The 27,897-nt window shown below is 26.4% G+C and overlaps 1 protein-coding gene across 1 annotated transcript in view; it reads left to right on the plus strand.

The window, feature by feature from the left end:
* The first annotated feature begins 536 nt into the window (after window positions 1-536).
* LOC111686961 (netrin receptor DCC) overlaps window positions 537-27,897 on the plus strand; it is a 258,387-nt gene continuing 231,026 nt past the window's right edge. Inside the window, exon 1 of the mRNA XM_023449367.2 lies at window positions 537-1,324. Coding sequence (XP_023305135.2) covers window positions 772-1,324 — 553 coding nt within the window. The 5' untranslated portion in view covers window positions 537-771. The remainder of the gene's footprint in view (window positions 1,325-27,897) is intronic.

A 27,897-nucleotide genomic window follows, 5' to 3' on the forward strand; every position in this document is an offset into this window, starting at 1 on the left:
AAAAACTAGGGGAAATTTTTTGTTGGATCAAATACTAAAAAAGCCTTTATTTATACTTATGGAAAAATAATGGCATAGAAAAGCAAATTATTTACGTTAGAATTATGACAAATTGAAAGTGAATTAGGTTAAAAACTAGATTTCTATACATAAGTTTTTTTTATATTATAACTTACTGTAAAACTAATTAAATAATTGAAAATTTTTTATTTTCAGGTATTTAACTAAACAACGAAATTTACACAGAAATTAAATCATAAAAAATTAAATCGTTTGCCATATTATAAAATACTGCCATTCGTTCTACTGCAGAAACACGTGCACAAAAATATAAGTAATTTTTAAAAAAGTTTGATCGTAAAAAAATTAAAATATAATTAATTGATAATTTCCTATGTATGAATGATTAATATATAATTATATGAAAAAAAATCCCCTAAAAGTATGTTATATAAAAGAAATATTAATACAATTAACAGTTTAAAAAAATCAGTGTTGACCTTAGGCTTTAATTTAATTATAAATGAACAAAATGTTAAAATAATATTAAACTAAAGATAAATAAATATATATTTAATAAATATTATTAATTAACTAAAATAAGTGTAAAAAAACATAAAAACAAATTAAAGAAAAAGTGAAAAAAAGAAATAGTTAAAAACATTCAACAACTTGTTAAGCCTTAAAATAGGCTCTGCTTTCTAACTAGTCTCTCTGACTAAGTGAACAAAAGAAAAACAAGAAACTTTCTTTTACAAAACACACACAATAATGCCTTTAACTAATTTTAACAACTACAACAAACAATATTATTATGGCTCTTCTTGTATAGAAGATGATGATAATAAAACAACAGCAGTGGCAATACTAAAACAACTTCCACCAAGAGCAGCAATAACAACTAAAGCACCAGCCACTAGCATTAGCAACACTTTCGCTAAAATGCCTGCTAACTATGCTAATGCCAATTTCACTGCAACACATACAACAGCAATTTCAGAGACAGCAGCAACAATAATACCAACTAAAAGCTCATCACTGTTGTTGACATCATCAGCACCAACAACAAATACAAAATCTTCAGAAGTTGTTGCTGCAACCTATTTCGCATCATCGTTATCATCATCTTTAGGTGTTGCTGTAACGTCTTTGCCCTTGTCGTCGTCTTTTGCATCTACGTCAGTCTGTTCACTTTCCGGGGCTGCAGCAGTTTATCCACAAATGAAAAAGTATTGTCGTCGTTTTTTATTCGTAATTAGCCTCGTTTGTTTACTGCACTCATGTCTATTGTGGAACACCGCTGAAGCTGCCATTTCAAATCGAGGTAAGAAGATACACTTTTTTTATAATTTCACTGAACGCTAGAAGAACATTAACGGGTTATTTATGTTTATAAATAGGATGTTGAGAAAGTATAGGGAGTAGTTTGGGAATCCATACTTGCTTGTATTTACTGTGTTTTAATAAACTTTATTATTGTAGTTGATTTTAACACCAAACAGGTAGTAACATTTTATTGTTCTCGTACTATTACTATGGAGAAAATATGTAGACCGGCCATGGAAGACCTAGGTATTATAAAGAGGAGAACTTCTAATATTTTAATAGTTTTTAAGTATTTAGTTTTGAAATTTCAAGTATGCCCACTGCGTATTACTAGTAACATTTTGGATGGTACAAATCTTAGATTCAAGACACTTTCTAGATTAAAAAAAACCGATGTTTCTGGAAACTTCGAAGAGTTTTGGTGTGAATATTAATCCAAGAACTGCTTTTGACTCTGCCATATCTCTATCCTCCCTCCTAGTTCCAGCACCATGAATACTAAGGGTCATCCCCTGAGTGCTGGTCCAAGAAAAAAGAACAATTACAAGGGATTCCCTAAAGTTAAATATTCTTAGTATGAAAAATATTGAATTTTTCTTTTATACTCCGCATTCGAAAAATTTAAAAACGCTTTTATTTGATAGCTTTAAATAAAAAGAATATAAATATAAAAATTTGTCTAAAACAATACGCATCTATTTTAATTTAAATATTCTAATTTTCAACTGTCAATATATTTTGCAAATTTGACACCACAAATTATCACAAAACACAATACACATTGCATTTGATATTTTTTTAAATATGTATCACTGATTATTTAGTTACCAACCCAATAGTTCTACAAAAGAGTCAATGCATCCGAAAAAGTTAATGATTTCCATTGAGTACGTCTGACCACTTGGTTGGCTCTATTTCATCTTTCGTCACGTATATACTCTTTGTAAAAAAGGTTGATGGCAATCATGTTCCCTTTGTAAACGAGAGATTTGACACTTAAAAAACAAACTTAAACTTTTTGCTGTCTCTTCGTAATCTATAGAGTAACAGTTGACTTTCTTATAAGACAAGCACATGTTTAAATAGGTAATGGTTTAATGGTTAATAAAATAGGAACTTCGAGATTGTCCAACCAAAATGCTGGGAATCTATGTCTAACACGTAACATATGCACATTTGTGTGTGCATAAGTCTACCAATACTAAACGTGTTTCGTCAAAAATATTTATCAAAACGTTTTTGACTATCATATATCAAATATCATATTGATTATATGTTAGCAAATTAGTAAATTTAGTTGAAATTCATACGAGAGATAAATAGTGAATTTTAAAATACAGTACGGGCTCGATTTGCGCAACCGAAAGGATATGAACATTTTAAAACAATGAAAAACAATGTTAATGAAAATAAAATAAATCAAAAACTAACATCCTAATAATGTTTATTTTACCTTAAAAAAAGTAAAAGTTGCATCTATCTCAACCACTATTTGATATTATAAAGATTGTAATATTAAAAATTAGGCTGTTGCCCAAATAGGTCAGTTGCTCTTACCTCCTTTTTTATAAAATTTATTTTTTGTTAATAAATTTTAAAATATTTCTGAATTAAGGTAAACATCATACTTGGGGTATTATATGGGCGGTAGAAAGTTAGAATTAAATTTGTCGTGACCTAAAAATTAAATAATTGATATATTTTCCCAATAAACATCGATTCAAACCTGTGAATATTTTTGAAAATTTTCTTAACTAAATAATGTATTTTCCAAATTGTTTTCAAATTTTAAAGTTTAGCCTTTGAAATAAACATGATAATATCCAAAAACGTTTAAAAAAATATAATGTGTGATATTTATAAAATTTTCAAAGTTTTGTTTGAATTGAACTTAGAAAAGTTTCTTTCAAAAAATAAATTATTTTAGAAAAATAAAAACAGAACATTTTTTCTACAGCAAGAGACCGAAAAAACGTTAAATATAGGAGAAATAATCGGAGATATAAAAGAAAAATATTCTAAAATAAATGTATGAATGTTTTATTTTCAGGTGATGTAAAAAAATATATGAATTTTGCAATAGTTAGCATTATAATTAGGGTTTGAAATATGTATGAAAATAATAATAAAGAATACTTGAAATACGTTTGAAATTTTTTTTAGTTTCAAGCTTACCTCTAGCCTTTTTTTAAATTTGAAATACATTTGAAAAATACGTTTGATTTCTAACTGCCTTTTTGTTTGAGAAGGCCATAATTTTCCATTTGAAAACAAAATTTTTCAAATTTGTTCTCAAAGGCTATGTATGAAATTTGAATAGGTTTTCAAATACATATTTACATTTACATCATTTCAAAGGTTTTTGCTTATTGGGTTTTAATATTGCATATATGTATGTGTTACTATAGTGGCTGAGTTGTTGTGACTTAGCAGCCAATTTTTGTAAATTTATATTTTATTTTAGTAATTTAAATTGTTAAATTTCCTAGAATTTCTTAGTATGTCTTTCTTTGATCATAAAATGTACAATTTTTTTGCTTAATTATATTTTCCTTCCTTAGGCTAAAAAAATGTTGCCTACATGAAGGCGTATACATTAGAGTGTCCCGAGAAACAATCTTTTTATGATTTTCATGTAGGAATACCACTCAATCAATGCGTGTTAATGTACCAAACACTAGAAAAATAAAATAAAAATATTTTTTTGGAATGATATTCAGTCCCATACCAGGGATTGAAAATACTGACCTCAGTGAAATTTTTGAAAAATAAAATATTTTTGATTTTTTTGAAATGGATCTTCAAAATTGTACAATTTTGAGCTGATTACGGCAAAAATAATTTTAAAATTTTTGTAGAATATTTTTGGTCTACAACATTATTTTTGTTTTTTATCGAAATGGCTGTATTATGACAATTTTCATAAATATTTGCTCATACAGAAAAATATTTAAAAAATTGTTTGGCATTTTGTTTAATTTATAATTAATAAATTTTAATAATTTTTCCCGCGATAAGTTCAAAATTATGCAATTTTTTAAACCTAATTCGAAAAAAATTGTAGAAAATGTTTTTTGAAAAAAAAAAAAAATACAGAGATCAAGATTTTCAATCGCTGGCAGGGAACTGAGGATCTTTTAAAAAATAGTTTTTAAATTTTTTCGTCTTAAGTACATTAAATCGTTTTAAGGTATTCCTCCTAAAAAATGAACCACGGGACACCCTAATGTACATACATACCAAGAAATTTTTTATTGTTCACTTAAAATCAATTACTTAATAAATTATTAAATGAAAAACAAAATGATATCACATAAAACATAAAACATTTTCAAACCACAATAAACACAACAATTTATATTTGTTATAGAAAATATATAAATTGAATTGAATTGGTAAAACAATTACATAACAAACAGCCGTTCTTATTCACAACCGTACTCATGAATACCAATAAATACAAATCATATTTTTATAGACTACCACTTGAATTCAATTCAAGTATTTTATGTATTAAACCCATCATCATACTTACCATGTACATCCCTTCTTTTGCAATCGCTCTGCTATGGATTGAATTCAATTTTATTTTATTTGTTTTCCGAAGATTTCGAACAAAAACTACATATAACATAATGATTGTAGTAAAACATATTGTTGAATGTTTTATATGGTAAATATTTTCATATTTATAAGGAATATGTTTGTTATGGATAAAAATTTAAGAATTGTTTGTGCTGTTTTTTTCTCTGTTCTTTTTTTTTTGTTTTATTTCATCTTCTATTTGAGTAAGATTTTAAGTGATTTCACTTAAATTTCATGAAAAAAACACCAGCAATAACAACATGTTGTATCATACATTTAAACATTTATTCATACATATATATACATATATAATATACACAAATAACAAACACAAAAATTGAATACATTCATAAAATAAACGTGCCTTTTCGCCAGCAGAAAGGAACTAAAGCAGATGAACAAAACCAAAACTTGTAAAGGGAATTTCATCAGTATCACCAGCTAGCTTCATATCCACATCATACATTCAAACATTTTCTCATATTTCGTTTCCAAAGGGGGAACACAAGCAACAAAAATGAAACGAATTTACAATAAAAATAAAAAAATTTACTATTTATTTGTATTTGTGGTTGTTTTTAGCTGTTAGCCATATAAAAAAATAAATACAAGCAGAACAAGAAAAAAAATGTTGCTGTATTGGAAAAAGCAAAGAAGAGCACTCACATAAAAATTTATAATATATTGTATACCAACGTAAAGTTTCATCAGGCTTTGGGAAAAAAGTAATTTACAAAAAACACACACGAAAAAATCCTCAAATAACTAAAAATAAAAATAAAACTACTAAAATTATGTGCATATCAAAGTAACGGCCATAAAATATGTTGAAATATATAACACACTAACAAGCAAACACGAACCCAACACATTTCACATTAAGCCTTACAATTTCTGTTTCCTTTTTCCTACTTACACACACACATGCACATGACACAGGAAAACACAACAAAAATGCGCGTAACTTGAAATTTGTTGTCTGAGTCAAAGTCACTCATATGAATACCGTTAGTTTTTACTCTCACTATGGTAATACTTTTTGTTTATACGAATTCATGTGTATGTGTGCGCGGTTTTGTAACAGCTGTGTTTTTATACCCTACACCACTACGGTGGGAAGGCTTCTATATGTAATGTATATTAATCGGCTCAGAATCACTTACTGAGTCGAGTTAGCTATGAATGAATGTTCGTTCATCTGTATGTCCATCTAAACCTTGCACAATGCAGATCGCAATTTTGATGATCGATAATTTGATCAAATTTTGCCAACTGCTCTTATTTTGATCACTTTTTGAGTCGATTAATCTTTGTCCGTCTGTCTGTGTGTCCATGTAAACCTTGTGGCGCACTCTACAGATCGCAATTTTGATGAAAATGAAAAATTATTTAGTCCATTATTTAGTATAGCCCCTTAGCAAACGAACCCCTGAATGTGGCTTTTGAGCTCATAATTATGTTAAATGTCCTGGTATCTCTCCAAAATCGTTCCAAAATCGTTAAAACTTAGTTTTATAAAAGTCTAAATGATATTGCTGACTATAGTTTTAATCGCTCCTCATTATATAATATTTTCAAGGCAAAGTGATGTTTTATTATTAAAAAATAATCAAAATTTTTGACATAATCACTGTTGTAGGGAATCATATCGTCGGCCTTGCCCAACTGAAAATTCTTACTTGTTTTTTTTTTTTTTTAATTTGCCTTCATATTTGTGTATTCGTTTTTATGTTGTTTAGTTGTTTGCGGTTTTGTTTGAAATATTCATTGATTGTTGTCATATTTTTTCACTTTTTATTTTTTTCATATACAGTTTTTCAATCGCGTTTGTCGCATATTTCGAAGAAAACTAGAGTAAACCAATTTATTATTTACAAATAGCGAAAAACAGTGGTTTCAAAACAAAAACTGTATGACAAAAAAAATTTTTAAAGTAAAGTTACCTTGAGTTTTTTTCCAATTTCATAGTATCACTTTTTAAAGGGGACCTGATTTGGGAGCAAGGGATAGTTATCGATCGCTCCTCATGAAATTTGGCAGGAATATTTAAGAGTCTTATAAACTTATGTAGATTTTAATGGATGTAGTTGCATTTTTAAGCCAGTAATGATCGTTAAAAAATTTTTCTGAAAAAAAAAATATTTTTTATTTTGGCCCAAGGGACACATTTTTTCGTGCTTCAAATTATAATATCGAAAATGTAATGTTTCTTATTATACACTATTATTGACATCCTATAACCAAGCAATATATTCTTTCAATCCCAAAATATAAAAAAGTTAGTGAAAAAATTTCACACAATAAAATATTTTCACAGCCCTTTGAAATACAATTAATCGCGTTTGCCTACTATTTTATGTAAAATTAATCTTTCAAACTTTCAAGTATGATGGATAGATTGATAAACGAAAACAAAATTTGGTAATGTGACCAAATCGATTATTTGGTTTTCTAGTTATTCGTGTTTGGCAGATGTGCCCCTATGGCGCTTGATCCCCCTTCTACACTAAGCAGTTATGAGAGTAAAAGTTATTTTTTGATGGCTGAATGTAGTGTAGGAGCTAAATTTTAGCTGCTTTTTCCTTCCTTTCGGACTATATCGTGCTATCAACAGATAGATGTGTTACAATTTTTTGCCAATTTTAAAAATAACCTCTCCAAACCACTGTTTCAAATACAATCTCCACTGCTCACTTTTACAAATATGTTTCTATTTTTATTTATTATTAAATATACATACATATAGTATCTGACAAAGTTTTTACATTTTGCACGTCTTATTTTACCAATTCTAAAACGATGGCATTTTTGCGCTTTTTCCCATATTTAAGCCATTTCAAAGAGAACAATAACATATTGCCGGTATGACAAATAATATGTATTTTAAGCTTATACATTTTTTCTGTTCGACAACTGAGATATAGTAACAAACACAGACCAACGTTATCAAATGAAACAGTAAAGGAGGCAACCAACTAAACGAGAAAAAAAGGATAAAAATTCAACGATGATTTTTTTCTAGCTGTAGTTAGTTTAACTGTGTAACATATTGATAAATGAAATCTACAAATGGAAATTGAAAATATCATATTACCAAGAGATTTGTGGGGATATTACGAAAAAATATATATAACTAAAGAAAAATATTTATAAACAAACATACCTAACATACATACCTAAATAAAAACATAGCATACCTAACAGGCGAAATCTGGCACAGAAACAAAAAGAAAAAACCTTTATGGTATAAATAAAAGTAGATGAATGAATTGTGGATTGTTAAAGCTTTTAAGCCACGTTATCACAAACAAAAAAATACGATTTAATACAAACTTACATAGTTACATATGTATGTACGTATGTATGTTTATGCATCTATAAACTTAGCTGTCTAACTAACTAATATTTATAAAATTGCTTCATATGTTTTTCTTACAGAGATTTTTCTTTTATGTTTTTTGTTTTTGCTATCATCTACATAGATTTTTTAACCAATTGGGTATTGTTCTGTGATTGTTTTGTGTATTTGTATAATATTTGTTTTTATATACATGTGTACTTGCGGTTCCAAATCTTTATGTATTTTTTTTTGCCTGCCTTCCATAAATAAAACAAATTGTTATAAAACTACTTGTACATACAAGTGTGATTTAACCACCGATACCATCGATTTTGAGCATATAAAGGAATGAAGTTATGAGAAAAAAAAATAATGTCAATTTCGACTACATAGTAAATAACTTTTGGGGATTTGAATAAAGTATCAGACACATGTTGTAATCAAATGAATGAATATTTTGCATTTTATCATGTTTGTACGATTTTTTAATCAATTTACCAAGGCCATGAAAATGGAATAATAAAGATCTATAGAGGAGGAATTTAAGATTTACCAACATTTTTTTAAGATAAAGTTTGGAGCAAAAAAAAAAAGAATTACTTTGTTATCAAAAGACTACATAGATTGATTTTAATTGATGGGAAATTTAGTAAAAGGTGTCTGTCGGCTTCAGATATTCAAGTATTAATAGTTAATTTATTCATATTATTAGCTGAATCCTTCTCTCTTTTTGGCTACTTATTAAAAACGAATCAATTAAATTTCTGATATTCCTTAGGCTTTTTAGTAAATCCTGATAAAAATACACACTTTAATTTTAACTAGTGATTTTTTTCTTAATCCTTAAATTTTAATACATTTTCTACCCAAAACTTTGACTTTTTTTCCCTATTTAATAAAAAATTCATTTAAATATTCAGTTTTAAGTAAATAAAATCCCCAACTGAAATATACATCTCCTTAAAGTATAATTTAAAAGATTAATTATACTTAGCCTAAAATATGACATTAAAAAAATTGTGTTAAACTTGTAAGCAAACATTTTTAATTGTGTATATGTTTGGGCGTCTCATATTTCATTTCTTCTAATTTTTTTCTGCCAGTTAAAGGCATTAGAATAATATATATTTTTTCGTTTAAAAAATCAACTGCGATGAACAAAATTTACAGCTTTTAATATTAGAATTTAGTTGAAAAATATTAAAAACATTTAGAACATGATGACAATTCAAAATTACTACAAGTTTCATAAGTTTTGGATAAAAATTTTTAAATTGAAAAGGCGATTCTTAGTTCTTTTACAGGATACCCAAGTTTAGAGTACATATGGAAAAATTATACAAACTACAAAAATGATTTTTATATCCATCGATACAACTCATTAAATAATCACTCCAGGACAAATATTTTGAGAAATCTTTGCCCTTGGTTTATCCCAGCAAAAACTTAGTAACGACTTCTACTTAGACTACAACTTACTTTTCAATGGCTACAGCATACCATATGCATTACTTTTATGTACTCTTATAACGACTTACATACAATCGGACACGTGTTGTGAGTAAGATAGCGAACTGAGCACATGTAAGCAATATCTGAGTCCGTAAAACAAAAACAACTCTTTAGCTTCCTATTTACGTAGTTATTTATATTATCATAAAAATTTTTCAATTTCGTTTAAATATCCTAACAATAGTGAATATTTAATATTCTTATTGTTTTTAATGTTTTAGTCAGTTAAAACTAAATTTTATTCTTTTAACTAACCTAAAAGTAGGTTACATTTTCTATTTTATATTGTAGAAAAGATTTAACAATGTCTACTTCCATTAAAAGTATGAGATTATTTTTTCTAAAAAAAAAAACTCTTTTAAGTGTATTTAATTTTATTTTCTTTTAAACATTTATTTTTTTCTAAAAAACACGTTCTTCTGGTTAAGTTATTTTAACAATAAAATTTTTTTCTACATAAATATTATTGTTCGCTACCATATCAAATTGTTTATATGAAAACAGGAAATGGAATATTTTCTTTTTCAACTCATGTAATTGAAGTTAAATTCTTTTATTTTTAGCTAAAAAAAAAATCATAAGGCCATAAGTGAGTGTTGGCAGCCTGTATGTGTAAATAAAAGTGAATACAATACTTTTTAAGCGCTCATAAAATTTGAATGAAACCACCTGAGATGCATTCTTTCTTTAGCTTATTTTTTCTTCCCCAACTTAATTGTTTAATGTTGCCAGCGAAATATATACATATAAAAAGTATTATTATTTTTTTTTGTTGCACATAACGCTCTTTTACGCTCTCTAGTGTTTTGTGTCTATGTCTTTGAATTCAGGTTCCTAAGCTGAGATTCTGTTTTCTTTTTTCTTGGTTCTTTCCGTATTTTCATTCAATCCCAATGTTTTTAAGCAACGTGGCGTATGAAAAGTTTTCATTGTCTAAAAGTTGACAATGAAAGAATAATTGTACAACAACAACAAAAAAAATGCAAACAGATGCATATGAAGAATAGAACAGAGAAACTGTAGAGATGAGAAAAAAATATGTGCAAAATACAATGAAATAAAATAACAACAGCAACAATAATAATTCTATACATAAGCAAACAGGAAATACTAAAGTTTAAACAATAGAGCAGACTAGAGCAGTGGAGTAGAAAAAATGTTAAACACCTACATCCATATATGTTTCCTTTAGACTTGTACTTATGTATGTATGTGTGTATGCACATAAAAGATATACCTATACAAAACTCATAAGTATCCCTACAATTTGGACTGGTTGCACCGTACTAGTGACTTTGTTTTAATTTCGCGATTAGTTGTTGTATCCTAGGAGGAAGTCAATTGATCCCTGACTGATAGTTATATCACTTTGATTAGAATTTAAGGTGAAGGGCTTAGATTGACCCTTCAGATTATTTAGGGACACCAAAAGAACGAGAGATTTTTTTTTTGGCATAACAAATAGCATATTGATATTAAATGAATAGATTTTTGTATATTCAGTATTTTGAAAGTAGAGAAACACACTACCAAACTAAATGAGATACATCTACACCTTATTAAATTGCTGGGGCGTCTGTCTATATAGAAAAGTTTGCTAAAGTATTTTACGCATTCACAAATTTAGTACTCTTACACACTTTAACTAAAGTTTTAGTTAAGAGCATATGTATTTTGTTATGACAACAAAAGCAATAATAGCAACAATAACGAAAACGTTGCAAAAAAGAAAACTTAGAGCAGCAAACAGAAATATAGTAAAAACGGAAAATTAAAATATAAAAATAACATTTTTTTTATTATTTACTTTTTTCTTATTATTAAATAGAGAGGAAAAAATGTAGGAAATTTTTTCCCTCGTTAAACCGCGCATTTGTGGTGTTAAAACGTGTACTGAGATTTTTATATTATATGTATATAAAAGTATGTATTAGGGTGGCCAGAAATTGGTAATTGATGATGTTCACGCCAAAATTTAAAATTTTGTTTATTCTAAGATATTAACTTTATTTTATGTCACAATACATTAAATTTTTAGAATTTAACGAATATTTTTTATGGTTTTTTAAAAACACACATACATTTAAAAGTAATGAGCTAATAAGAAGTTTTTCAACTACTTACCACTCTAGCTCACCAATAACAACTTAAATAAGTACTTATAAATAAACGCTTCAACAAATTTCTCACACAGAATACCAACCTCAGATTACAGCTACTTGTACGCTAAATAATAGTTTTTATATTTTAACACCGGGAATGCACTGGCGACAAGTCCTTACAAGGTTCGCTTACAGATAGGGAGTTATGTAAGCAATTATTACGATCTCTTGCAAATAAGGCGTTTTGTAGTTTTGTTGGTAAAAAAAACTTTCTAGGTTTATTGTTAATTTTGTATAAAAATAATTTGGAAAACAATACTAGATCTTCTCTAGACGAAAAGGTCACCTTAATTAATATTTAAGTGAAAATGTATAAATTCAATTTTATACTATATATGTATGTATGTATGTTGCGTTTTAAAGCTTATTTCTTATTGTTTACATAAACACTTGTGTTCATATAATTAGTATTTTTTTATAAAATTTAAGTTATATTTAAAAATCTTCATATTTAATTAATTTTGTTCCCCGCTACTACAAGCTTACGCTTCTCTATCCTTTCTCACCTCAAACATTTTTTTAATAATTAAACTAAAAACAAATCTTACGTTTAGTTTGTTCCTTCTGGTTTTATTTTCTCTCGTTCTACTTTTGCTGCTTTATACATTATACCCTTTTTTAAAAAATTGTTTGTTACCATACTTAAACCAATATTAAATACAAAAATGGTAAAAAAATCGCTGCTATTAGTATTTTTCTTTTTCTACACTTCCCTCTTTTTGTTAACAGAATAAATAAGCGTTTTGTGTTCATTTCGTACTTTTTTTATTTTTTAATGTTCTACTTTAGTGGCCAACGTGTTTCAGTTACGTTTTTATGGATTTAGTGCTTATTTTTTTCTTTGAGTAGTGAAATGGTTTAGTTGCACGTCAAAAGCAAAAAAAAAATGAGGAAACTATAATCCTTAGAGGGCAAACAACAAAAAATTACTGCTTATTTAGCAGATTTTTAAAACAATTTAAATATTAGAAAGAAACTTATAATAAACATAAACAAATAATTTTTGTATAGATTTTTCTTTAATATAAAACATATATATCATTTTTAAATAACACAGAAAATATGATCTAAGGGTCATTACTTTTGGCTTTAGTTTTTGTATAGTTTGAAACGTTTGTTCATAAACAAATTCTAATGGAAATAGCCTTTACTTTACAAAGTAATAGATGAAACAATATTTCAGGAAATATACTAAAGAAAAGTTGTAAAAAATTGCAAATTACCCCTAAGAGATAAAAATGTATTTAATTACATTAATACATAAAAGTAATATTTAGTTAATGTTTACTTTAATGAAAAGAGTTGTAATTATTTCTAAGTACACTTTTTATATTTTACATTTAAATATTTGTTTATGTTAAACAATAGCTTTGTAAGTTAGAGTAAAATGTTTTCCATAAGTATGACTCTATGAAACGGTCTATTTAACTAAAAACACAAGTAGTGCGATTATACATATCAATCATTCTTTAAACTAGACTTTAGAGCTTTATGAAGTAGATTTAGTATTTTGGTTTTCATTGTTTTCCACAAGATAATGTATGCTATAGTTTTCATTGCTATCCTATTCTGTCCCTAAGGTGATGAAAATGACTTTGTGGATAGAAAAGTTGAAAAGGATAAAGGAATCAATCAATCTATCAGTTATACTTGCAAAAATATAACTTCAATGATTTGTTTTTCTTAATTGGTGACTTGCACTTAACAACTTACTTTGCAATGACTACTACATACTGTCTACTTTACTTATAAGGGGTCTAGTAATAACTTACATATAATGTATTATGTAAGTACTTACATCTTAGCCTTGACCTATTGTTTTCGGAAATTTTTATTTTGTGAAGACATACTTAACTCCCTATTTGTAGAAGATCATAGCAAGTACTCACATAACTTATTACCTCCAATGACATCCCCGTGTTAAAATAATACCTAAAACGATATTCTGTAAGTAATTTTTTAAATTTTAAGACTTCATTTTTCAATGTAATTTTATGATGGGTAGAGAATTTTTGTGTAAAAATTATAAGGTCTAGCTTCGCGGATCGAGTTTAGATTATTTTAATGGATATTGTGTAAATGTTCTATGTTCTCTAATTATTTTTAAACCATAACTCGATTTAAGAACACTCAAACTATTTCGATCAGGGACTAAACTTCAAAGAAATTTTTTTGCAATCCAGTTGTAATATTATGTATTATTTACTATTAATCAATATACAATTTTTTGTTACATATTTTTAACCGGTTCCATTATTGTTTCGGAACAAAGATCGAATTTTTAACAAGCACAAAAGAAAATTTTTCTGTTTAAAAATTGTATTAAATTGATTTTTGTTATTATAATACTCAGTAGTCAACAAAATAAACAACTACCCAGCAAAAACTTACATTTGAAAGTAATGAGTTAAATCTAATTTTTAATTCATTATTATAACACGTTGAAAACATTAGAGTGAACTACTTCCCACGATCGCTTGCAAATAACTACTTACTAAAAGAATGGTTCATTTTACCATTTATTTTTTTAACAGTTACTTACGCTTTATTATATGTAAGTTATTACAATAATACTTAAATGTATATACTACTTAAATGTATGAAAATACTAAGTTCTTGCTGGATAAATATACATTTAGCTAACTATTACCTCTATAACTACAAAAAAATATATACATACAAAGAATGTTGCAATCAATTCAAGTTGATTCTATTGAATATGTGTGTTATTATAAGAATACAAAATATCTGGATCTGTGTTACTCTCTGTATAGAGTAGAATAAACACAATAGAGAAAAAATGTAAGCATATAAACTGGCAATTTGGTGTTATACAATCAATATGCAAAAATATTGTCAATATTTCTTTTTTTCTGTTCAATTCCTATAACGAAACGAAAAAAAATAAATATGGATTTTATTTCCTTTTTTTGGAGAAAATGTTTATGGGATCGAATGAATCCACCTTCTATACTAAGAGAAAACTACAGTGATGATGACAACTATTGTTACTATTTCATAAATTGGAATATGTATTTGCTTGGTATAAATACGTTTACTAGTACCTATAGTAAATTTCAATTCGATTTTTTTCGCCATAAATTGGTTGCAAAGACCTAGAGATATACGATTTTATTCATGAACCAACATGCAACAGCAATTTATATTATAGTAACAGTAGCAGTACCAGCAATAGTTTTTTTTTATTTTTTTTACGTAACGCAATCTCTTTTAGTTGTTAAAAGGTAATAGAGGGTGTTGTTAGTTTACTGTAGGTTTATGTTATAAAAATACGTTTGATTGTTGCTATTGTTGTAGCTACAAGAAAAGAAAAAAATGTATATAAAAGTATTTCACATGTAACAGTAACTATATGACAATAGCACACATTTACCCCTTACAGCCATAAATTTTTATTTTAGAAATTATTTACTTTTTTATTGAGTTAAAATATAGTAAATATTTTCGTGGTTTGTTTTATTTATTAATAAAAAAATACATATTTTTTATATAGCTAAAGTTAACATTTATTTAGTCCTTGTTTATCTTATTTTAGGCTTTTGAGTTCATAAATAAATAATATTAAATAACTTATGACAAATTGTTTACAATAAAAGAGTTATTGCTTACACAAAATCATACCTGTCATTTAAGGGCAAAAGTCCTGATAAAACGCAAATAGACAGTTACAGTTAAATCCTTTAGCTTCAACCTTGTGTTAAATTTTTTTGTAATTACAATAAATATGAATATCTTACTTTAAAAATAAACTTTGCAAACATTAAATTATAAAAACAACATATATTTTTTCTATGTGCCCCTTAACGTATGCAAGTAAAAACGTTCACTTTTCAGCAACTCCAATGACCTTAAATTGCACCTACATAAACCCTACATATCAACATTGTTGAAGTGTAAACAAATTCTAACCAACACCCTGCAGTTTTATAGAAATTATAAAATAAAATTTATAATTTTAAAGTGATTTAATAAATTTATTTTCTGCAAAAAGATGGGATCAATAATGTTCCGAAAATTAATATGAAGTAGAACTTAATTGGGTAGTTTGATCAATGATGAACCAATTTGATAATTTCTATAACAATTGTATAACCTACACCGCTGTAGTGGGGAGAGTATATTTGGTTTGTACTGATGTTTGTAACGCACAATAATATTGGTCCTATACCCACCTTAAATTATGTCCGTCCATCTCTACGTCCGTCCATGTAAACATTGTAATCAAACTTCAGGTCGCAATTTTAAAGATTGTTAAAATCGGTCCATTATTTTACCTCGCCCCAATACAACTGAACCCCCGAATAGGACTTGTAAACCTTGTAATAAACCTTATGAACTTTATAATTATAGGGCCCCTTATATAAAGACCCCTTCAAAATTTGACCTAAATGTACACAATTTTATTCAATAATAAATGTCTTAAGTATATTTTTTATGAACACTAAATCACATTTTAATTTTGTAACAGGTGTAGGGTATTATATAGTCGGCCTCGTCCGACTGTAATTTCTTACTTCTATTGTATTGAATTTCGTCGCTAAACTTTTCTGAAGGGCCAATTAAGGAGCTCAACCTTAAAAATTTTGTAGATATGTGTAATTTTCTGAAGAGAACCTTATATAAGGAATAGAGTCGATTCTTTTAAAATTTAGAAAATATTTATGTCAAACATCAAATGTTTACCAATATACTTCATTAAAAATATTCCCATGAGCTGCAGGTATGTATGTTATAGTTTATAGTTTTATTTTTTCCTATTTCCATTATAACTAAAATTTTTTTGCTGTTACTGCAATTTTAACCTTTAAACTAATTTCTGAATGAGTTTTTATTCAATTAATCCGCTGGCTGTCGATTTAATTTAAAACATTTGCCAATTATACTAACGTGCTAAAATATTTAGTTTTCCCTTTTTACCAGAATGTACTTATAAAAAAAATCGAAAGAATAAAACAGAAATAAATAAAGCGGAAATTGTGTTTGCTTTTATAGAAAAGTTGTAACCAAAATAAACATATTAATATTTTTTGTTATTGTTCATGCTTTAAGGGTTGTTGTTATGTATATGTTTTTCAATAACCAATTTAAAAGAACAATATCAATAAAGAAAAAAAAAACAAATGCAGCAATAATAACCAAAATTGTTATACATTGTATTTATTAGCCAGCTTTCGAAAAACTTTTGTTATAAAATAATTTTGTGATATTTTACGTTTTTTTATATACTTACATGTAAAATAAATAGTATTTGTTGGGTTAACCAAAAAAGAACTACTATTTTTAATGTTTTACAATAGAAGCTTTGCAATTTATGTTGACTGAAATAATCAATTATAATTAAAAGCAGTTCAATCATAGTGGAAAAAATTATTGTAGTATATAGATTTATAGGTTTTTATATAAAGAACTAGAAAAACTGTTTTTTGTCATTTAAAATTATTGAAATTAAACATGATTTAACATATGGAAATAATTCATTATTGTAATTGTACTTTATATATAAATATTGATTAATCCCATAAAAAATCACCGAGTATCCGAGCATCACGATATTTTGAATTGTAAAAATACTCTCATAAGTAGTTGTTAGTAAAAAAATAACCAATATTCTGGGAATATGAAATTCTTGTATAGAGGCCATATGAAATAGTGCACTGATTTTGCCAATTTTCAATACAGAAATTTTTTTGTCAATTGAGAACATTTTGTGAAAGTTTTATCTTCTTTTTCTGTGGACGTGCCAACAACAGACAGACCAATGAACATAGCTATTGTCTCGGATTCGAAAGCATGCCTGACAGAATGATTGAAGATTTGGATTAAAAGGATATCTGGAGCCTTCAGAAAATTAATTTCAACAGACTCACAGACGGACAAGGCTTAATCGATTCCAATATAAATAAGGATTGAGAATATATGCCATATACTATATAGTGTCAGAAAATCATATTGAAAAAATTACACTGCTTGTATTGCCATTAGGTCGAAAAAAAAAACAATTGTATTTTACAAGGAAGTTGTCAAATCTAAAAAATTTAAAGGTCACCTTTTTACTCACTTTAATTAAAGTTGCCTAATACTATAACGGACAGTTGTAATAATAGCCCTAAATATATTAAGAAGAATTGTTAAAATTATTGTTTTTCTTATTCTCTAGTTTATTGTTAAATTCACATTTATTAAACTTATAAATCAAATTCCTTTTCTTTTATTATTCTTAAACATTTGCCTCCTAATTATCTTTCGGCTTAATTTCTTAACTTTTGTCATTAGGCACAAGAAAATCCTTTAACCTCAAACTGTTGCCAAGAACACACAGATAAATTCCTGGGTGAATATTTTTGAAATTAACAAACATAAAGTAAAGGTTTTTTTTCTATTTATAAAAATTTATAAATTTCTTTGTATAATCACACATACGCTTACATTCCCTGACGCCTTCAAGCAGGCAACAATAACTTAACTATAATTAATGACAACAAAAGACAATTTTAACCCTTTAACAACATCCTTTCTCCCTCTCTATGCGTAAATACAAAGGGTAGTAAAAGAAGACATTTCAAAAATACATAGGGAATTAAAATACTTTTTAACACGATTTCTTTGGTTCGAAAAGAAATATATGTTTTTTAGAAACAATTAATTTATGGCCTATTTAAAGGGATTTTGTATTTAAATATTTACATTTTGTCAAGGCGAGGATAAAATATAAAACACATAATATTTAGACTAGTTAGATAATTTAAATGAAAACAAAACTACTTATACATATATGTATGTATGTGTGTATAAATACATGTATATTTCATTAAAATAAAAATTTAACCTAAACATTTTACAAGGACATAGTTTTAGTCCTTGCTGAGCCTGGTGTGTATATTAACATTAATTTCTTTAATATTTGCCAAACATTAATTAAGCAAATAAATTATATTGTAGACATAAGAAATCTTGTCAAAATGTTAATGTGTGCAATGAATATCCTAAGGACACTAACAAGTTTAAGGAAATTTTGAGAACATTAATATAAGTATACAAACATGATGTGTGACCTTTAAATAATTAACGTTAATATTACAACGAGGTACATTTAAATATATTTATAACACTAAAATAAACAAATTTACTTACACTTATACATATACACACATACAGCCATATAACAAATTTTCCCTGCAACATTTTCCAAATAAATTACATTTAGTGGTTTTTTGCTTAAAAAGTAAATTTTAAATTCAAATTTTACCCTTTACAATGGAAAAAAGGTCAAAATATTATAATTTTATTTGTTTGTTGTTTATGTTTAAAGCTTAATCAAGTTATTGATGCGTTATTAATTTGTTATTATTATAATAAATAATTTTGTTATTGTTTCCTTAAAAAGTCAATATTATTTGCAAAATTATCTGTTTTCTTTAATGAAAATATTAAAGCTTAATTAAGAAATTGTTTTGCTATTGTGTGTGTTGTGTAAAAAATGTGCTTAAAAGGATTTTCAAATTAATTTATTTGTTTATCTTACAAATTACACAACTAAATACATTAATTCTGGGTATTAGATAGATTTAATTGAATGATTGTAAAATATTTGAAAATTAATTATTTGTAATGGCTTTTTGATTAAACAGAAATGAATAGAAAAAGAATTCTTTTACTTTACACAAAGTTTTCATTTTGTATGTACTAGAGCATTGATTAGTGATTTAAAAAGAAATACTTACATTAGTTTTGAATTAAAACAAAATAATTTTATAGTGAAATTATTTACTATATCTATAAAGGAAAATATGTTTTATGTCAAAAAATCATTTAATAAATCAGAAATTACGATAAAATTTTATATTTTTCAGTTCGCAATATTAAAAACCATATTTCGAAAATCAGCCTGATATTCATATTTTTAATATTGATTAGTTGATAAAAAATTAGAGATAAGATAAATAACTACATAGCAAAAATGAAGCGAAGTACTTCTAAAAAAATAACATTTATCACTACTTCGAAATTAGTGATTATCAATTAGTGATTCTTTTTACCTTGGAAGTGATTTTTAATGATTTCCTAAGAAGCGAAAATAATTAAATTTTTTCTATGCTAAATAGATTTTTTTGTTAGATAAATAATTTTAATATTATTCAAGTCAAATTAGTTTTAGTCTATAAAAATACAATTTCACTTCCAAAAAGAGCAAAAAATTACTTCTTGAGAATGACTTCAGAAGTAGTGCATTTGGAATTAAACAAAAAGGGCATCTCTCCTATGACAAGCCTGAGTTAAAATCGTTACTTTTTCAGGTCTTTTTCAGTGCTTCCATGGAGTAAATTATACTTCTTTTTCGCTTCTTTCAAAGTTCTTTTTTTTGCCGGTAGCTATTACTAGGTTCGGAAAAAAACTGGCCTTAGCTAAAAAAATAAATAAAAAATATTTCTACACCAGAAAATGAAATTTTAAGATGTATTCTATATCTTGACACAGATCTTTAAATATGTTGTTCAATAAAAAAATAAAAATAATTTAAAAAATATCGCTTCAAAACGATTTATAAAATAAATCAGTCGGTGGGACAGGTCCGATCAATCTACCTAATTTTTTACAGTTAAAGGTTATCCACCGGCTAGGGGTAACTTCACATCTGAAGTCAATCGTCATTCCATAGATTAAGTAGAGACAGAAAAAAGCTTAAATTTTTTTCTTCAAGTGTCCACTATATCGCTTACAAAAGGGAAACACTTGGCAATTGTGTTTGGCATCGATTACAAAGAGAATATCCATGAATAAATAGAGCCAACTGGGTGATTAGACATAAGTGGAAATCACTGCCTTTTTCGAATGAATTGACTCTTTTTCGAACTGTTGGGATATTTATAAAAAATAAATTTTAAAGTTGATCGGTCTATATGGTCAAAAAATAGTTTAGTTTAGTATTTCTAAAAGTATAGAAAATATATTTTTTGCCACGCCTTTAAATAACGATAGTTTTGTATAAAAAATATTATTTCATAATTTAAAATCCGTCTATATAAATATATATTTATTTTTCAAAAAAAAAGACATTAAAATTTTCGATTAAATGTTGATATTACCTAATTATGTATAAAATTTGGATACACTAAATTATTGTCATAAATAAGCATAAAGTCATAAATCTAAATGGAGCTATACACACATATTTTTAAATATTTAATAGAATTGCCAGTCAGGTGCTTTCAACATTTATAATAACAACTCACTCTATATCTTTCTCTCTATAAATTTGTTATTTTTTTCAATTATTTTTATTTAATGTTTTGCGATAATAAATATTGCTCGGTGCGTTTAATTTTCTGTACGCAAATTTACGGTAATTTGTTTAAAATTCCCTTGAAATACTCATTTTTTTCCATGATAAACACTTCAATTTGCCTTGACATGACACACAATGAAAGTGGCCAACAACAAAAATGAAAAACGTGTATATGTATAATAGTATACAAAAACATTAAAATTTATATGATACATATTAAATGCAAATTATTATTTTTATTATTTTTTTTTGTTGGGATTTCATAATAGTGACCACAAAACATTGAAATCAGCCATTCAAGCTAAACGTTGCGAAGCAAAAAACCATAAAGCTACTTGGTGTAAAACAAAAAAAAAAATATTGTATATCTATATATACACCTAATCATCCTTATTATAAGTTTAGCATTCAATATATGATTTTTGCAATAAACTAAATTGATAACCACAAAGTCATTGGAGAGAGGAAAAAACGCCAGACATTAAGAAAATAACAACTACTGACAGCATTTACAAACACATTATCAAGGACGCATCAATAAACACTAACACATTGTGTTACATTCACACATTCTTCTAATACATAAACTGAAGTTGTTACAAGTACTTTTAATATACTCTACACCATTTTAGTAGGAAGGATATATTGGATTTGTGCTGAGGTTTGTAACACATAGAATTATGGAGTCCGTCTGTCTGTATGTATATATATGTGTATATATGTATATGTCTGACTGTTTGGGTGGCTACTTGTAATCAAACTACATATCGCAATTTTAAAAATAATTTGCTACACGTTTAATTTTGACCTAAGAACGAACCCTATTGATTTTTATTGACATCAGTCCATTATTTCGCCTAGTCCACATACAACTTAGGAGGTCAGGTTGTTAGGTTTTGCAGAGCTAAAGATTTTGTTAATATCTCTACGAAAATAGTCACACCTTTTTTGTATATAAGCAGAATTTATTCAATATATATTGAAATTTTGACATAATTCAACATTAATGCTTTATTATTAAAACTATCAAACATATATGATATAATAACTGTTGTGCTTTAACTCTACACTAATACCTACACACTTAAATATCTTCATATCTAAAAGTATGCTTTAAATATTCTTTCAATAGCATCGGCTTAGTGTACAAGTATTAGCGTGAAATCAATGAAGTTGAAGAAATTGTATTCATATTCATTATGGCAAAGGCAGAAATATAATTGTTCAATTCACAATCAAGTTGTATATTGTATCTACTAAAGTGTAGTAACAGTGATTGTGAACAGATTTTTGTAGCAAGTCATAAGTTTCTGTTCACAATAAAAAAAAAACAATCAAAACAATGTCAAAAGTAAAAAAACCAAAGAATATTCAACTAATTAAACGAGCAAAATAAACCAAATTAATTTCATTTTTATTTAAAATTCTATTATTTTCATTATTCAACATTTTAAACTAATAAATAAACAGTTTTTAATAAAATTTTATTTTTGTTTTGGTAAACAGCTGTTTGTTTGTAATTTCTGTGTCACCACCTTATCGTTTTTTATGCCAAAATCGATTGAATTTTTTATTTATATGCTGAAATAAACAATTGACAACACTGAATTTTCTTACGACATTCGTAAAACATATGAAAAATTGTCGTAAAAGTTGTATAAAATTTTTGCATAGAAAATACCAACAACATTGTTATGACTATTGTAGCAGCTGCTGACATACAACGCATACAACGCTACAACATCGATTGTGAATTGAACAAATATGAAAATAACGAAAAGGAAATTTTCTTATATTTATGCGTTCATAAAACGAGGCCATAACCAGTATATTGTCAGTATTCTTAATATTATACATACATATATATGTACATTCCCTTATTTGTATATTTATACAATATTTGTTCATGCATGTGTTTATATCGCGTTTTATTGCGCTCACATTCTTACAAGTGTACAAGGTAAATACAAGTGTCATATGAATAGACATCTTAGACATAGAGACAGACAGTCAGACAAGTTTGTTTGGTTAACGTACTAATATATATTTTTTTCTTAGAAAATGCCTTTAGCTAATATCCTTCCTTACCTTAGTAGCTTGCTTGTCTGTATGTCTATTACAGTATTGGGAGTTTGATATTTGAATATCTTAGCCATTGTTCTCCCTCTCTCTAGTCGTATGTATCAATGCATGAAATTGAATTCATGAGTATTAATATTGCTAATAGACAGTTGTGGACAAAATGTGGATGTAGATAAGTAGATATATATACACATATGTGATATAGGTATTTCAACCTTACATTATACCTATCAATTTAGAATTGTACGACTGTTTGTGCTTTTGCTTATAATTATTCAAGGACAAAATCTATTTAAACTATTCGCAATCTCTCTATGATTTTACGACTATCTGTAAAGCTGCTACCGAAATTTGCACTATGATGATTTTAACAGCTGTAATTGCAGTTTTGCCAATTACAATTGTTCGCAATGTATAGTTGAGCAATAACAAAGAATAAATACTTGTAATTGAAGTTTTTCCAATTAAAAATACTTTAAAACTTTTTCAATTACAATTACTTGAAATTCGCAAAACTTCAATTATAATTACAAATAATTGTAATTGATAATTGCTGGATTACACATTACATTGTTATTAATCAGACTGCTAGACCAAATCTAAAAAGCGGAAGACTCTTATATTTCAATGTTTTTTTGCCGACTTGAAAGTTACAGAACATGGGTATAGGTTAGAGTATCTTATGGTAAGGTATACCAGATTATTCTTTCTTATTTTCAACCTAAAATGATCTTTTTTCGTTTAGAGTTTTTTCCAAGTGCTCTTCTTTCCAACTATACTGCTGACTTGAAAAGTGCCAAATGATAAACATGTTAAATGGCTAATACTTTCAGACAAAAGTTAGAGAAAAACCTGAAAAGACCTCATAGAAATAGCTAATAAAACTAATATTAATATTGATTTATAATATTGAATATTCATACTATAATTCCTATTTGCTAACACCAAACTAAGTGATTCGATTATGACATAGACATTTTCATTATTGATGTGAAAATACAAAATCATAATAATTTTCATTTGTTCTACTTCTTTTTTTAAATATTTGAAATGTAATAATAATGACCACCAAAAGGCGAAATAGTAAAAGTGATGAACTATGCACCCTCAAACTGTGAAGGTAAAAAATTAATTTGAAAAGAAATTTATTGATTTCAATTATTTGTTTTTTATCGTATAACATATGTGAGTGTGAAGGGATTATTCGATTATAACTTTTAATAACTATAATTGAAAAACAATGTAATTTTAGATTACCAAAAGGTAAAAAGTCAATTTATTTTTAATGTCAGACAGAAAAAAGGTTTAGTTGTTATTAGAATTTATGGTTATTTTTGTAACGAAGCTATATATTTTTAATTTGTAATATAAATTATTTAAGTAAATAAAGTTATTTATATTTTTTATAAAAAAAAAATAATAAATCAATTTTAATTTATAAATTTTTTTCTATATTTATTTTTAGGTAAGCCCTATTGTATAATATTAAATTAAATTTTCGTGTGCTAGTAACTGGGTAAGTCTATAAGCAAAATTTTTTAAAATTAAGCAAAAAATATATATTTTGCTATTTTCAAGAACCATCATCAAAACCATGACATACATTACTAAAGTCCCCTTTTTTCGTTTTTGTCTTCATAAGTAAAACACATTATTTTGCAAAATAAAAAATCCTACTTCTTTAAATTTCTATTAACTAAAAGTGAATCTGCTTTTAGAGTAATAAATTTCAAATTTCCATTAATCTTAAGTACATATAAAATTTAAAATTATGTCTGGTCATTAATTTTGCTTAACACCGAAACAAAATCGTCATACCAAACATTCTCTTATGTCACCTTAAAAAATTTTTCAAATTGTAAAAAAAGCTGACAAAAAAAAAAAATAATTTAAAATAAAATTTATGTCTGATAATGTTCTGTTAGAGTCCATTTTACAACAAAAAATATATAAATAAAAACAAATTGAAAATATTACAAACAAACTGTTATACGCCTTTATTATAAATGCATAGAATAATAACAACATATCAACCCACCAAAAAAAAGACAGGAAAAAAGATGACAACAATAACCAAAAAAAAGAAATTTTTAACATTGCAATAAAATGAATTGTATAAAATTTGTTCCTTTAAAAACAAATAGTAAAACAGGGTGTTATATACGAGAGGTGTTATTTAGTCTTCAGTTTCTGAAGTAAATTCTACAAAAATAACTTGTTAAGTTACTCTACTATATCCTGTTGCAATATTAACCTTTATAATGATTCCCTCACATTGAAACTAATGTGAAAGTGTATGTGTGTGTATTTTTTTTTTTGGGTAAAAACCTCTATGTATTGCTATCGCCATTGCAAAACATTACAATATAGATGAGGGAAATATGCAAATATGTTTGGAAAATGGTTGTGTGTTAAAACGACAACAGAAAAAAACTGTAACACTGTCAAGGATTTTTTACTGCCATACGTATGCTTGTAAAAATGAATTCCTACAAAAAGCCAGGCAAAATTGAAGGAGAATAACATTAACAATACAAATAAACATTAAAACAATTTATTTATACAAAGGACTGAGTGTAGGCAAATTGTAGAACGTGAATGTTGTACCAAAGAAACCATTCACATAACTAAAGGGTTTTCAATAATTTAAAATAAATTAAAGTCTTAATAAGATCCAATACCAATTTCTTCAATTTGATTATGTGCAGAAATCTCTAGGGCTTAATCTTAGCTAAATTTATAAAAATTTTTATTTACGATTAAATTGCTTGGTCATCTTCATAGAGTGATCTATTTTATTACATAATGTATTACAATTACCTGAAATGTGCAACTAAGCATTAGCATTCACAACTATTTGTAATTGATTTTTTCTCTTACCATTACTTGTAATGTGTAATTGACCAATTTTAATTACTTGTAAGTGTTATTAGAATTTTACCAATTACAATTAAGTAGTGTTAATTACAATTACATATAACTATATATAAGGAAAAAAAATTCAAATTCAAACAATTAAAATTTCAAGTAAATGTTATCTCTTTAATTACAATTAACTGCGATAAAGCTTTAATTACATTTGAAGTATCATTACGATCAAGCCTGCTTAGATCATTAATTAGATGTAATAATACTGATAATGAAAACATTATTGAAGCATTACCAATTACAATTACATTTATTACATCGATTTTTATCGAAAATTTCTGATAATTATAAGGGGACAGTTAACTTCTGTATTTCCAAATATTTAAAATAAACAATAACTTTCTAAGAACTATACATTTTAGAACTAAAAATAACAAAAATATAATGTCTTTCAAATATATGTATATATAGCTTGCAGCAACACTTTCATTTATATTTATCCTTATACATAGTATATCCGTTTGTGTTCGTAAAAGTGTATGTGTGAAAATAAATAAACATTAAAGAAAAGTATGTGCTATTTTTACTTTTGTCTGCAAAAACAACAAATGAGCAAAAATTGTATTGTTATAATGATTATAAACGGATACACTCTGGCGAAACACTACAACACGGAAATTATGGAAAACAGCAGCAGTAAAAACCCCCCTTCAAATGAAAAAAAAAATAACCGAAATCCATACCGCATTAATGGAAATAACAGTAAAGAAACTCCGAAAAAAGGTCATGGTGTAAAAAATAATGTTTTCATATTGAAGGAGTCATATGCAAGTGTATGTATGATTGTATATATGAAGAAAAAAAATGTTATATTACTACAGCAAATTATATTTAAAAACACTTATATACTCACCAACACTTGTAACGAAAGGAAACAAGAAAAAAAGAGAAACAAATAAAATAAACCGCGCCATGTTTAAAATTATAGGTATTAAGTTGAATTTCAAATGAGAGTTTATATACATTTAAATCACCTGTTTTGGTTATTTTTTTTTTCATTGTCGGTTGCCATTGTTGTTGTGGTTAAATATAGGTTAACTGGCGTTTAACTTTCCGTATGCTTTCACGTAATTCTAAATATGATAATTTCACATATAATAAACACCTTGTTTATTTATTATTACTCATTTTTGTTATATATATTTTTTGTACTTATATTAACATTTTATTTATTTAACGTGGTAATAAGAGGGTTTTTACTATGGATTTATTTGGAAATTATTGTATAATATTTAAGTTTTTCTTTGGGTTAAATATTGTCATTTGCATAAAACGGAAAGTGTGAGGAATTCTTTTTTAGGATTATTAAGAAAATTATGTAGTTATAGGGTACGTTTAAAGGTATTAAGTAAGAAATTAGTTAAAAAAGCAATTGGAAATAAATGGTCCTTCGTATATTTAAAGTAATATATTCCATTGCTTTAGAATGATGTATTACACTATAATATACTTCTTTAACTTACATTGTAATAACAAAGTATACATTTTTCTCCTTTAATTTAAAAACTAAAGCATACTTTTAAGGTTGACATAAATAAATAAATATTTATTTTTTTTTTATACCCACCATCAAAAAAGATGGGGGGTATATTGTTTTTGTCATTCCGTTTGTAACACATTGAAATATTCGTCTAAGACCCATAAAAGTATATATATTC

Source organism: Lucilia cuprina, chromosome 4, assembly GCF_022045245.1.
Source record: "Lucilia cuprina isolate Lc7/37 chromosome 4, ASM2204524v1, whole genome shotgun sequence".
NCBI lineage: Eukaryota > Metazoa > Arthropoda > Insecta > Diptera > Calliphoridae > Lucilia > Lucilia cuprina.